Source organism: Podarcis gaigeae (genome assembly GCF_964106915.1).
Source record: "Podarcis gaigeae genome assembly, chromosome: 14".
Taxonomy (NCBI): domain Eukaryota; kingdom Metazoa; phylum Chordata; class Lepidosauria; order Squamata; family Lacertidae; genus Podarcis; species Podarcis gaigeae.
The window spans coordinates 33,360,788-33,375,670 of NC_139690.1; the positions used below are offsets into that span (position 1 = coordinate 33,360,788).

At 41.0% G+C, this 14,883-nt stretch overlaps 1 protein-coding gene across 31 annotated transcripts in view; it reads right to left on the bottom strand.

The window, feature by feature from the left end:
* Nucleotides 1–14,883, bottom strand: part of RBFOX1 (RNA binding fox-1 homolog 1) — a 1,459,852-nt gene that overhangs the window by 452,901 nt on the left and 992,068 nt on the right. Inside the window, exon 1 of one of the 31 annotated variants that reach the window (XM_083710886.1) lies at nucleotides 4,876–5,343. The exons of the other annotated variants lie outside the window; for them this stretch is intronic. Within the exon in view, the coding sequence (XP_083567012.1) occupies nucleotides 4,876–4,893 (18 nt within the window). The 5' untranslated portion in view covers nucleotides 4,894–5,343. Of the gene's footprint in view, nucleotides 1–4,875; nucleotides 5,344–14,883 lie in introns of those variants that run through there. 31 annotated transcript variants of the gene reach the window in all.

A 14,883-nucleotide genomic window follows, 5' to 3' on the forward strand; every position in this document is an offset into this window, starting at 1 on the left:
CCACCCCTGCTCTTACTGGTGGGGTGGGTTTAGCCATAAGGGAATGTGGTCCTTGGGTTTTGTCTTAAACAGAGATCTTTCCCAAACATGTTGCCTAAGATCCTTTTAGTTACGGATGTGGCTGAACTACCTGTCCCATCAACTCTGGCCATTGGCTATGCTTGCTGGCACTGAACACCTGGAAGGTCAAAGGTTCTCCACCTTAGCTGCAAACAGTCTGCAGTAGTAGCAGTAGTAGGTGTGTGTGTGTTTGCTATGCATTTGGACATTTCTTATAATATTGTAACCAAATTTTGTACGCTAGTTCATGAGATCAAAGTGCAGGTTTTCATCTGTGTTTGCATATAATTTCACATAATTCTGAATCAAGATGGCAGACTTTTCAAAATTGCAGTGTTGCTGACCAAATCGTGCATGACGGTGACTGAGATCAATGAGCAGGTATTTGTTTATGTTTGGATAAGGCTGGATGCTATTTTCTATCAGAATGGTGAACTGAACCTTTCAAAACTTAACTGTTTTAGCCACTTTTTTTAAAAAAATGGTTCCTTAGAACACTGACTACAAGGCTACTAATTTTATATATAAAAGCCCGTGTATAAACCAATCAAAATAAGCTTCACCCAGTGATAAGTGGCACACCAACCACTTTCCCCTATAGTAAGGCCTCAATTTTCATTTTTAAAACTAAAACTGCTCAGTCTGAGGCATGACAATGCTGATGGCAACAGTGGCAGAGACAGCAAGTGGGAAAGTGATTAAAAACCAAAGCCACCCCTGGACTCTGTCTCATGGACTCTGAAAGCTAGATGTGTCATTCCATGCACCAAAGTCCACATTGAGGTAACTATATATTGCTCTTCGAACGCAGAGTTATCTGTTTCCATCTAAAGATGGGCTAGCTTCCTCAAGTCCAATTTGTTAGTAATTACAGATAAATGGATATAGGATGTGCCATAGATTGGAATGGAGTAGAGATTTGATGCAGTTTGCATTTAAAAGCAAATTCTAGTAATCCGCACTTTCTGAAACAATCAAAGAACTGAAATGCAGCCATCCTTTGGAATTTGCACTTCTCTGGATTTTGCAACCTTCAGGCAAGTAGCTTGTTCAATGGTGCATTGACTAAGGTGAAGTGTGCATAAAAGCATGTATATTAGTGGAAACATCATGCAAAAATACACTATGTCCTGGGAAACGAGTAAATTAGGCAAAACCTCATATAAAAATATGTATATTGGGAGGAATTTGCATGGAAATGCTGATGAACTTTCCTGAGGACTTAAAACAAAATCACAAACTGAAATATGGAGAACTAAGCTTAGCAGTGGAAAAAAGAGAGAGAAAACCAAAATTGACAGATTCACCCACAGACAGCTCAAAATTAAGACAGATCCTTCCCGTGCCACAGAGACCTATCCTCAAACTCACTCTTTTTGCTGGGGGTGTGAGAGACCATAGCACCACCAGGGAACATGCAAGTCTTTTGCACTCAAATTGAGCAGCCAGAGAATCAAAACTTAAAACTGATATCACACATTAAATGGCTATGTATAAGGAAAAACAGGCTCATATGTGTCAACACTGGGGGTTGTGGGGGTGGGATAATGTTGATCCTTTGGAGGGACCCTATGTTATATACACAGAGGGTCTTTCAGACCCTATAATGAAAAAGTGGTTTTCAGGCCCTGATCTGAGATCAGACCCTGAATTTTAATTTCTCTACCTGTTGAAGGACTTCATATTGGCTTTATGTGCTGTGTGAAATAAATCAACTTCCTGTATGAAGAGTCACTGTGCCTATGCCATTGGACAGCATAAAAAAGATGTTTATGCAGCTAGCGATCACTCTCATTACTATTATTTTTGAGAGGAGTGTTACAGAAATCAATTTTATTGCTAGAATATGGCCCAGTTTTGAACTCTGCACATGCCCAGATCTGAATTCTGATGAGAAAATGAGCATTAGAGCAGACTATAAGACTGAAGATCTCTAAAACTGACTTCTTGTCTGCATCGTCTGGATTTTGCCCAACCATAAGAATTCTATCTACATATCTACATTCACTTGCATGGGGATATTGCACAAAACAGCTTAAAAACATACACAGGATTAACAACTTCCTCACACACACAATGTTTCCCAAAATTCAACCCTTCATTCGTTCTGGAGATGCCACACTGTCAATGTACACTAGAGGAAGCGATATTCTTGGAGAGTGAGGGAATTCTGAGTTCCAAATAGGAGACCTTCATAGCCTGAGAAAAACTTCACTGACTGCAAAAAAAGTTAATGCATCCACTATGTACATAATAAGAGGCAACACACCACCACTATCAAGTGATTTCCTGTTTGCATTACTAATGGAAGCAAAGAGTGAAATACCACTAAGAGAACCAACTTAATTTTCACACGGGCTATGCACTCCAAATAATATTCATATTATTGGCTAGCAGAGGCATAATTATATGAAATACTGATGTTAGTGTCAACATGGAGTCCTCTCACATCAGACTGTTTCAGGGATTTCCACATTTTATTTCCAAGACACAAGATCTCTGTTCACTGAAAGAATTTAAACACCTAGAGAGAGAGAGACTCGAAGATCTATATATTAGATGTCTGTGAGTCTTAAAACTACTACTATGCAAAATAAATAAATAATGCAATTAGATTCTAATTATAAGCTGCTTGTGGGATATTTTCTTATTTCTGGGAGCAACAGCATCTGAGGATAATGAAAGCACTTAATTCCCAGCGTGAAGCCAACTAATCTGATTTTGAGATTTTATTTTTTTTTTTTTTAAATAGTGGCTGATACACCCGCATAGCCAAATTAATATTGGAAAATGGTGCTGAGTACCTGGCTTGGATGGTGGGGGAGGGTGTTTGCGGGGTGATATATATTTAAAGAGAGCAACCCTCTTCACACTGATGAATGTTGCTAATAAAAATCTGAACTGCTGTAAAATACTGGTCAAAAAGAAGAAAATAGAAATTGAAAGACTTGGCTTTTAAAGGTCAAAGATTAATTACTAAGAAAGCAGGTCAGTGAGTTTTCTGAACCCAGGAGAGCATGCTGTAGAAACCTATGTGTTATTGTGCATTGGGTTATAACAAACAGAAGGTACTAGGAATGGCTAGGGAGAAAAAGTTCATAAATAATATGAATTACACCTCTTCATCTCTCCTCTGCAGATAATGAAAGGCTGAAATGCTACCTGTAATTAAACTTTTTTTTTAAAAAAAGTTTTCTAATCAGCAAAGCTTTATGTAGCCAAAAGTCACATGCAGGCATAACACACACTCACATACACACCACAGGCCAGAAGGTACTAATATTGTGTTTTAATCAATTCCATCCATATGCAATGCAAATGTGGAACTACCAGTGGCCTCGTGACTTTTATTTCTTTGCCCCAATAAATCTGTCTGTTATATTCTAAGTGAAAGCTGAGGGACGGGGATGGGGGAAGGAGAGAAAGAGAAAGGGGCAGGATCCAATTTCACAGAGTTTGCAAATGCAAAATTGTGAGGATTTGTTAAAGGAAGAATGTATATATGCATGCTTCTGACGGCCAGCTGATATCAAAGTCGCCAATGAAAAGCATAGTCAGTGACTGGATTTCTTTTTCTTTTTTAATGAAGAGAAAAAAGAATGGGGTTAGCAAAATAAAGAAGTCACAATTCACAGCGTGCCTCCGTTTGGGAACTGCATGAATAGATATTACTGAGGGGAACTAAGCTGGACAGAGTCTGCCGTGTAAAAGGGACCGTCAGAAATAATCAGACTTGCTGATTGGTGAAGCTTTTGAAAGCACCGCACAGGTCAAGGAACATAAATAAGTCGTGTAAATGCCGAAACACGATGCCTTTTGTACATCTGTGACAAGTTAAAACAATTTATCACAGGGTCAACAGAAATGAGAAAGCTGGGCGGGAGGTGGGAGTCCAGGACTCCCAACCAAGAGCAGCTTGCAAAGAAAAGCAGAAAATTCACAAGGAAAAGTCGTAAGGCATTTTTGCTACATATTTAGCCATTTACAACGCGAACGAACGGTACCCATGAAAAGTCTTTCCCCAAAGATTGCACTCTTTTGATTGTAGAGCAGGAGCACATCTGCATTGCTTACAAATGACTCTGCTTGTGTGCTTAAGCACAGCCACATGATTTATCACACTAATTCGTTCCCGTATTTGACCACATCCCTTTGCACACATTGCAACCTTATTCTAGTTCCTTACACTTTCTAAGAGAATTGAATCCAAGGGGGTGTTACAGACGGGGGGTGGGTGGGATGACAACAACAGGACAGTGCTGAACATACAACTGCATAGGGTTGCTTTCCTGCACATTTATAGTTGTCATTTACCTGAAGCAACCTAGGATAAGCGACAAGATTACAGCTATCACTGACATCCGGTTTCAGGAGTGCAATTCAGAAGTTCTAATCAGCCTCTCGGCATGAACAGCCCTTGGTTAAAAAAAGAGAGAGCAAATTCTGTGTGCCCACAAGTGAAGAATCATGCGTTTTCCGTTTTTGTTTTATTGGCATCCCCTGAAAAATCTCAAACGCATACTGTTTGGAAATGTGTTTCAAAAAACCCAAGCACATGCACACACACTCACACTGACACCCAGCAACATTTTACTACAAAGGCTGCGTATTCAAAATGAGCATAGTGCAATATTTCAGAAAGCAGCTTGATTATAAAAACCACTCCACACAAACCTGGCTGGACAACTCTCCTACCACACAACCGGCATTTAGACACATTTAAAAGATATGCATCACTCCCAACAAACTCAATATAATAGAAACAACAACAAACAACAGCAAACAATGAGAATGACATGGAAAGAAACTACCTACCCATAAATACATCATCATCTTGAAAGGGGGGAAAATCAAGGACTCTGCCAGCAAAAACGGAAGTCTCCTTTACTTCACTAAGTATGTCGGAAAGGAAAGAGAGGAGAAAAAAGAGAGAGAAAGAAAGAACTGTGCCCAGTGGGTAGTTAAAAAAAAATCTTGCCTTTTTCTGTCAAGTCTTTACAGTTTTCTTCTTTTTCTTATACAAGTCTGTTTGTTTGTATGATTATGAGAATAGCACACACTCGTTCAACGTTTCAGTCGCTTTTCCCCTCCTGTGGGAGAAGTGATTGCTTCAGGCTGCTTCCCCCCTCCTCGTTTTCCTCTTCCGTTTTTTTCCTTCTTCCTTTCTTCCCTCTCTTCCTCCCTAACTCTGGCTGTCCTTTCTTGACTGTCAAGCTTCCTTAGGTAACAATTCTTGGTGTGTCTGTTTAATGAGCAGATCCGTGCACTAAAAGGCAGCCAACTACAGTAGTAGAATCAAGAGAGTGAGAGAGACTGTGTGTGTGAGAGAGAGAGAGAGTGAGAGAGAGGGGGAAAATATTATTATTAAATAACTAAGGAAGACTCCACGCAATGGACTGAAGGAATGTTACATAAAAGATATAAAAATCCTTAAAACGTCTTGAAGAACAGAAAGAAAAAGAGTAAAGCAAAGCAAGAGATCCTAATGGCTCTCAAGCCATCGCCTCTTTTTTTCCTGCAAAGGGAACCTGTTTCCTTTTTTTATTATTAAAATAATGATAAAATCTCACATTTCAGAACCCCCTCCCTTTAACTCAAAGTGATGATCCCATGGAAGAGAAAGTATTCTCCCTGCATCCCCTCTTTATCTCTTTAAATGTACTTCAGATAAAAGCAGCTGCTAGACAGGTCAAGGCCTTACCAATCTTATTACTCTAACACAAGAGTGTTCAACATACTTTTCTACAGCCATCTACTGACTTTACGGTGCTATTGCCACTGCTGTTTAAGCCCTGCTGAGAGATACCCAAGTATATGTGGAGCAGGGAAATGTTCGTTTTCGTTCTCTCTCTCTCTCTCTCTCTCTCTCTCTCTCTCTCTCCACCCCCTTCTCATTTCTTAAAATATATATATCTGAAGATGGCTGGGAGACTCATGGTTAGAGTGGTTAGAGGACGAAGAAACCCTTCAAGTATAAAATGCAATCCCCCCCCCCTTTTTTTAAATCAAGGCAAGTTTCTCAATAGTTTTCAATAGAAGGCAGATTATTCATCATATCAAAACAGGCTTTGCACACACAGAAACACACACATGTGGTTCAAAAGGGCACCACTTTCTTGGGATTCTGCGGTGTAGAATTTAAACTTGTCCAGCTCAGAAAACAAACAAACATATTTTAACTGTTATATCAAAACTATAATTTGTGAAATTGCATGAATCACTACCAAAAGACGCAGTGTGCAATGCGAATATACAATGTTGGGCTCATTTATCCTGGACAACACCAACAAAGTGTGTGTTTTTAGAAAATAATAAATTAATAAAATACTACTCCACATCCTGGGGCAGGGGCATGAAAGAACAACAACATAAGTGATCGTTGTAACAGGAGGATATGAAATAATCAAAACCAGTGACAATTATTGGTTAAACTTTTGCAATACATGCATTTGGAAAGAAGTGACCAGGCAGTAGATTGTGCAACGTTTCATAGATTAAAACAAACTGTTCTGGAAGTGGTCCTGTCATCTTTCTGAGCATAACACACATATGTGGCATACTTGGGTGCATGTGTGTCCTACTTTAGAGAGGACAGTCCTCTTTCTTAATCTGCATCTATGCATGCATATTAGCATATGCAAATCAACCTCTTTTGCAGGGTGCCACATTTCTCCATTTTGAGGGGTGCATAAGTGGTCCCCCAGTATGTGGGCAAACACTATTGTTTCACATTGCTGAAGGCTCTTCTTGACCTGTGATACACAGTGCACACTTCCTTTGCAATGGCCTACTTAAAACCAATTTACAAGCAGAAAAAATGGGGGGGCTGTTTGTTTATTTTTGGTTAAAAATAGAGTGGGGAAATTACAATTGTTGTAAAGCCTATTATCACCCTTAACAGCTGAGCATAAACTTCACCAACTGCAGTCTGGGAAATGGCAAGCTATGCATAACAGGTAGATGTTAAAACTCATGCCCATGAACTGACATGTGTGTGACATGTGCTTTAAAGAAAATATGCACTCAGAGATTTAACTTCCATAGAGCTGGAGGAAGGGGGCAGAACCTGCAGAATGACACTTACAGTAAAGCCACAATAATAACATCAAAAACTAAATTGAGAAAAGGCATCCTCACCAAAACACATGGGGGGAGGAGTAATTAATGAGGAGCAGATAACAAAAAATATGTCTCTATTTGCCAAAATATTTAAAAAAATCACTGAAATAAGTAAAAGACCATCTGACTTTTCCCAGGTTCTGAAGTTCTACAATGCCTGGCCTTTTTTTCTGAAGTGAAACAGAATCATTTGGCCTTTTCCAATGTTCTGCTTTATATAGCTGGATTTAGTACAGAGCTCTGTGTGAGCTCACTTTGCTGCAGCTGAGTTCCTTTGTACCTTTTCCCCTTGTTTTACCAGTGCAGACATGCACTAATTAAAAACACAGCAAAAGGGGGACAGAGAGGAGTTTTTTATGTGATTGTACATTTGGTCACATCAAACTTGTTCCCCCTTTGGAGTTTCACGAATGTGCCACATCAAATGTGGGCATCAGCAAAAACACCACAGCAGAAGAATATTGAGGCAATCATAGGTGTAATCACATCAATATTTCTTCATCGGGGCACATGTGAAGATCAGTAGCATGGGGGTGAAGAGGGGCATATAAATTAACTGAAGCAAATGAAAGCAATAGTACTCTGCACATGTTCCATTTCCAGAACATTTGCTGCATTTGAAAATATCTGTCAGGAAGCAGGAAAGAGTGGTCTCAGGGTCTGTGCCCGCAACCCCAAGTCATACAACTCCTGCCCCTGCTGCTGCTATCATTACTGGGGGTAGGCAGAGATCTTTTGAATGCACAGAGGTTCATCACATAATTTATAACATTTATGGTCCACACATTGCAGAAGCCTTCATGCATAGTGAAGTGGTCTCAAGTTAAATGGGGATTCAAAAGAATTGGAATCCAGGGCAGAGTGAACATGGGGAACATTAAATGCAGGGAATGAGGCTCACCCTTAGGAAACACACTTCTAAAGCAAAACTGGGACATGCAACAAAATGTTAAAGTGCAAAATGCTGCTGTTCAGAATACCAATGACATCAACCACTCCCTCTTCTCCCTCGGTATCTGCTCCCTCCCAAACATTAATCAGCATCCAGTGGCCTCTGAGCATACTGTTGCGTGTGTAGGTCCCCAGGCCACCCCTCAAATAACTTCACACATAACACGTAATTTTAGTTTTGGTTTTTGGGCACTATTTTGGCCACAACTTTATTAAAATACAAAATCAGTGAGTGGTTGTTTAGACATTGGTTATGACTATCTGTCCCCCCGCCTGGGACAGAACTGACATCCCGAGGTCCGATCGGTAGCCAGTAGAAGAGAAAGTCAAACTGGGGGTCATTTGAGCTAAGCGTCGGACCCACGCCGCTCACCCCAGCAGCTCCCCGAAAGCTTGCCTGCCCGGTCCTATAACAAGGATTCCCATAACAGGGATTGGGCGGCCCTGGTCCCATAACAGGGATTGGACGAAATCATGGCAAGCCCCAGGATTCCTTTAACGGAATTCCCTTCAGTGCAATAGGAGGGGCAGGCACCGCCTGAACCCCTCCACCACCAGCATATTATAACCAATGCCTAACCGCAACCTTACAAGTTGTGACGAATTGCTGAGTAGTAGGCAAAAACCAAATGGCACAGCCAATCACCAAATGGCAAAATTCCTACTAGGCCCCTGCTCCAAGGCAGACGACCCCATGACAGGCAAAGCAAGGTCAACCGGAAAGAGGGCGGGCGGGCGGGTGATCCGATGCACTCTGCAAAGAGAAAGAGAAACCAGAGTGCACCAATATTTAAAGACTATGGTCCCTCCCACCCAATTTGCAACATACAATTTGCCCCAGCAACCCGGTTACCCAATCATGATGCCAGGCAACAATTATAACCTGCCTGGCAACAAGAGGCCTGGCCTGGTGGCCCACACTGCAACACGTGCTCTCATTTATTGGAGAACACGCTTTCTCCTAGGCTGATTTTGGGGTTCCCCCCTTCCTTTGTTTTTCTTTCTAAATATTTTGTGTACACCTGCAAACTTTGAAGTTCCTCTAGGCTTATAAATGTCTCCTCCTTATAAGACTGGGGAAGGCATTCCATTCAGTTCACATTTAAAGATGAACATAACTAACCCACACTTCTGGAATGATATGAAAACCAAAACACTATCCATCGAAATGCATGTTTTTCCAAATTTTATAATGCAGTTTTCCAGCCAGGGGGAAATAACATTTGGGGGGGGGGTGCTTGCTAAATTGTATCTATTAGGCAAAAATTAATGCAAACATGTATTAGCAAATATTGAATTGAAATGCTGATGGATTTTTGAGAATTGTTTTATTTAAAATAAGTTGCACACTGATGGAGAAACTGAACCTAAGAGAAACCAAAGTGAACAGATTCTCCCATCTTTCTATATATGGGCAGTGCAGTTTTGGTGACATAATGAATCGTACTCACAGCCTGTATATGAGAAATAAGGGAAGAGATACATACTGAAAGAACTGGTTCCTAATTCAGACCTTCCTTTAATTTAAGGGGGAAATGTAGTTATATTTGTGGGTGCTCAGTCAACCAGTGACAAAGTCCTGCCTTAAATGAAGTCCCTAGGAACCTACATCTCCAGCTTAATCATACAGGGCAAAATATTGTGTAAATAATTTAAACACATCAGCTAAATCGTTGAATCATTCAGTGTGCCGTGGCCATTGGCAAATGGAGTGGGACTTGCTAAAGCAGCCCACAATGAGGTTCGCTGTGAGATATGATCGCAAGGGGTGTTTGGGAGCACAAACTAAAATCTTGATGATGAAGTGAACAGCAGTTGAGAGATCTTTAAAGACCGTGGCATCTGGAAGCATTTCAGTGTGCCACCCTAGGATGCTCATATAAAACTATGCTTCCCTGAGACCAACTAAATACCACTTCCTTGCGCAACAAAATCATGTTTCAAGTTCTTGTTCATTTGGAGATTTAAGGAACCCTTCAGCAAGCAAAGCATGGGTTCCGAGACTTAGCTATTCTCCTTCCTACTCAAGGCCTCCATGTGTTTGTTTATTCACCTTTTCAAATACTTCTAAGTCTATATCCGGCATTGTGGTCCTTAAGTTAATTACTGTGCATTGTGTGCTGTTTAATGTCTCTTCTGAATCCACAGCAAATTAATTTAATTGACCCAGTCCTAGTATTATGAGAAAAAGGACCAAAAATAGAATAAAGTGAACCTATCCATTCACTCTGTCCATCCCATTCAGGCTCATCAAGATGCATACAAAGCCTAGCCACAAAACCCAGAATGCCTTTTATGGTTTATTTGATGGAGATGGCAGAACTAGAAGCGTATTCGTGCAGAGGCTGCACATGGGCAAATGGTTGGGGATCAGGTATAGAACTGCCACTTCCTGCCATCAGTCCACTGAGATCTTCATTTGGTGAACTCTGGTGCCCTCAGCTGGCTATCAGGGGGAAGACCTTTTCAGTGGTGGCCCCTCTTCTCTGGAAAAACCTCCCCAAACTTCTGGAAGGTACTTTTACCTTTAAGTGTCAGGTTAAAACTCCCCCCCCTTTTTTATAAAGACTCTTGGCTGACAACTTTTTGATGACATTGTTTACTATTTTATGGACTTTTAGATTTTAACATAGTTTAACAATTTCCCTGTGGCAGACAGTTCTGTTCTTCTTTATTTGCAGATCTTCCTGTTGCTTAATTTTATTCACACCGTTGTACATGAGGTACATCGTCAAAACAAAAAGTGACTAATAAATGTCATAGATAAATCCTACAGAAGCATCTCAGCGCCAGCAACTGCCTTAATATAAGGACATTTGAAAATAGGCTTCTTTCCCATATATGTAATTTATCTGAATATGTGATTCTTGAATCAAAGACTTGAATAAGCACAGCATACACAGGGGGGCAAGGAAGGAAAAGGCAGAGTCTTTAGACTGGGTTGTGTGGGGAGGGTGCTTTTCTGGTTGGTGGACCAGATTTTTATCTCGCCACCCCTGGTGATGTCAGGGGATGCTCTACTTTGAAGCTAGTTTAGAGTCTTGCAGGTATCACAGTGTGAATCACTCTTCATAAGAAGTTGCCCTATGGCATCGCACTATGTGGAGGGCACTAGTTAGATGAGTCCATACATGTGGTCTGAATTTTGATTCCTCTTCACCCAGGATGAAAATGAATGCAAGGCAATTTGAGAAACAATAACAATAATAATATCTCAGAACAATGTATCATGGCTTATTTTAAAACAGGCAAAGAGGACCCTAGACCACAATCCCTATAGTTTAGGTGTCTCAATGAAAACAGTGTGTGTTCCCTAGCCCTCAGCACACTTCTGCTGGCAAAACGACCATGAGCAGGGTCCCAGACAAACAGCAGATCTTAAGGAGATTTGAGGAAGAGATTCCTGAAAAGTGGAAAAGCTCATTTCAAGGCCAAAGCCAGCACCTTGAATTGACCCCAGAAAAAAAGGGAGCCAACAAAGTTCGCATAAAGTTGTCCTAATAGGGCTCATTCTGCAAACCCCCAGAGACAAAGCTGACTAGAGCATTCCAAACCAACTGAAGAGATATGCAGTTTTCACAAAGCAGTTCAGAATTATCTCACATGATTGAGACGCCTACTGTCAAAGATACGCACAGAACAGTTCTGAATTGCTGTTGTTTGCTGCATGTATCTTAATGTTCCCAAACATTCATTGTACTTGTCACACAGAAGCAAGGGGGGTGGGAATCACAGTTTTGAATCCGTGTTTTCTGTCACATGTACAACTGGCTTCCCTCTGAACTATACAGGCTAAATGCATTAGCACATTTTACAAGGAATGGTGCTTAATATATGAAACAGCTTGCGTGTTGAGGTCCCCAATCCACCCCCCAAAATAACTCACAATGGACACGTAATTTTTGTTTAAGATTTTTGGCATGATTTTGGCCACAACTTTATTAAAATACAAACTGTGAGTGGTTGTTTAGGCATTGGTTAAGACTATCTGTCCCCCCGCCTGGGGACAGAACTGACTTCTGGGCACCACCGAAAGACAGTGCGGGGGAAAGCAAGTCGGGGAAGAATTGGAGCTGAGACACAGACCCTAAACTCTCACCCACCTGCTCCCCGAAGGCTTGCCGGCCCTAGTCCCATTCCAGGGATTGGACGAAAAGATGGCAAGCCCCAGAATTCCTTTAACGGAATTCCCTTTCCGCAGCAACCATGGAGGGGCAGGCCCAGCCTATCCTGAACCCCTCCATGGAGGCGTAGGCCTAACCCCTCCTCCACCAGATTTATAACCAATGCCTAACCACAACCTTACAAGTTGTGACGATTTGCTACGCAGTAGGCAAAAACCACCCAGCCAGCCAATTTGCCAGGTGGAAAAATTCCTACCAGGCCCCTGCTCAAAGGCAGACGACCCCATGACAGGCATAGCAAGGTCAACGCAACAAACCCCTTATTCTAGGGCGGGTGGGCGGGTGATCCGTTGCACGCAGCAAAAGAGAAAGTACAAGGCTGCGTGCAGAGTATTTAAACCTTTTACCCCTCCCACCAAAATTGCAACATAACTTTTGCCCCAGCAACTCGGCAATCCAATCAATGCCCCCTGGCCATCTTGGAGAACTTACCCAGCAACAAAGGGGTGGCTCAGTAGACCCCACACCGCAACACGTGCTCTCCCTGAAGGAGAACACGCTTTGTGCAATTAAGCTGCCACCGACCCCACCCCTACACACACATGCATTTAAATTTGCTAACTTTTACCTATTCCACACAGTTCTCTGCAAGACTGAATAGGTGGTTATATATTCAGAAGCAGGGAAACACACAGTGCCTCTGTAACATCTCTCCCTTCTCTCTAAGTGAATAGAGACTCAATGGGCAAATCAGTCTATATTTTCCTGGGCTCTGACCACCTTTGCCTGAGTTCACCCCTAAATTTATTCCTTCCCATTTCTGCAACAATCTGCAAAGAAATAATATTTTGCATGAAAATTCACATTTAAAAGGGAATTCAAATATGCGTTTCTAAATGCATTCCCTCTCCAAACGCACATACTGAAATACATTATGTCTCCAAATACATGTAGAATATATGTGCTTTGTTTCTGCCTTTAATCGAGAACCATATAGAACATTCAATAAATGTGGAAGCTGGTAAATAAACAGGTTCCAAGTGAAACTTTAGTATGGGAGGTGTGGAGCAGCTTTGGTCATATTGGCATTCAAATATTAAATCCCCACCCCCATTCATCTCTAGTCTGAGAGTTCCAGAAGTATCAACAAAAACCCTAAGGGTTTACTAAGAAGCCATATATGGTGGTATAAGTGACTAGGGAAGAAGAGTCTCGAGCTACTACAGCTCAGGTTTATGTTGTAGTAATATATAGTAAATATCTTATCCAAACCTAATCATTGCACTGCATTTTGTCAGGAGGTCTATTTCAGAAAGGGACTTAATGTAGTACCACCTCCCATTTGGAACTGTCTCCCATTACACAACACTCAGGTATCATATCAATGGTCTTCTCTCCTCTTTCGACAAACCCTCTCAGTGGAGATTTTTAGACCAGTTGGTATTTGCATCAAATAAATCTGTTTTAATATAATGGTTTCAACTGTTATAATAGTAATTGTGTTATATAGGTTTTATCGCATTGTGAAATCACTTCGAGGCGTTTCATAGGGAGAAAATTATAAAGAAAAGAATTTAAAATAACAATAATACTTATCCTTTCCTATTTTGACTCAGCATAAAACTTCTCTAAATGCAGCTACCACACAACTGTCAGCAATGAGGACATCTGAAATCAACACCCAGTTAGACCAACCTGTTCACTTTTAATAATGATCCCTCAACTCAGTGTGGCTGCTGTGCCATATATTAGATTACTTCATATTAACTTAGATAATAATGCATTTTCAAATATCACATTAGAAGGAATTAGATTCCAGTGGTTAAACTGAAAATAAAATTTCGGATAGTGCTTTAGTGAATCTGATTCTGTAAGCCTCAGGAGTACGGAAGAGGCTCCAGAAGTTTCGAAAGGGCGGTTAAAGATGTTATTAATACGATAAAGGAGTATGCACAGTTACAGCACATGAATCATTTTTACATCACAATTTCCCTGTTTTTGGAGCAGAGGCGCTCCACAGACAGCATATAAAAGTTCTCTGAACTGTGCCTCGGGGCTGTGTCAACTAATTATTTCTGTATTTGAAATTCTGTTCATTATGAAATTGATTACTCCAATCAATTTTTCCCCATCTTTTTTCCCTGAAACAAGTCAAATGGCACTCTCTGGTTCTCCCATTCAAGGAAAGTACAGAGCTTTCCTTTTGAGACTATGAAGCATAGTTTTAGACAGGAAATTATTTTTTCTACACTGAATTGGACTCAGAGCTGAAGCATGCCAATCAGAACCTTCTAGTACAGCCCCTCTAGGGTACCCTACTTCAAGGCAGGAACTGCATCATTGGGTGATCTCCTGCATCAAAATACTAATACTGATAATCCCCGCACACAGAAAATTAGCATGTGTTAATAAGAAGAGGTCTAAGCTATTCATATTCCTGATATGTTAGCTTTGTTCATGTGGGGGGGGGGGGAGAGAGAACAACAACAAAATAAGGGGAAACATTCCAACGTGTGATCTCTAACCATTAATTAGAAATTAAGACATCAGTACATTTCCCACTGTTATGTTTTAAGGTTCAAGGATAAGCATAATCAGGAAGACATCTGGAAAGAAAAGGGGGGGGGGC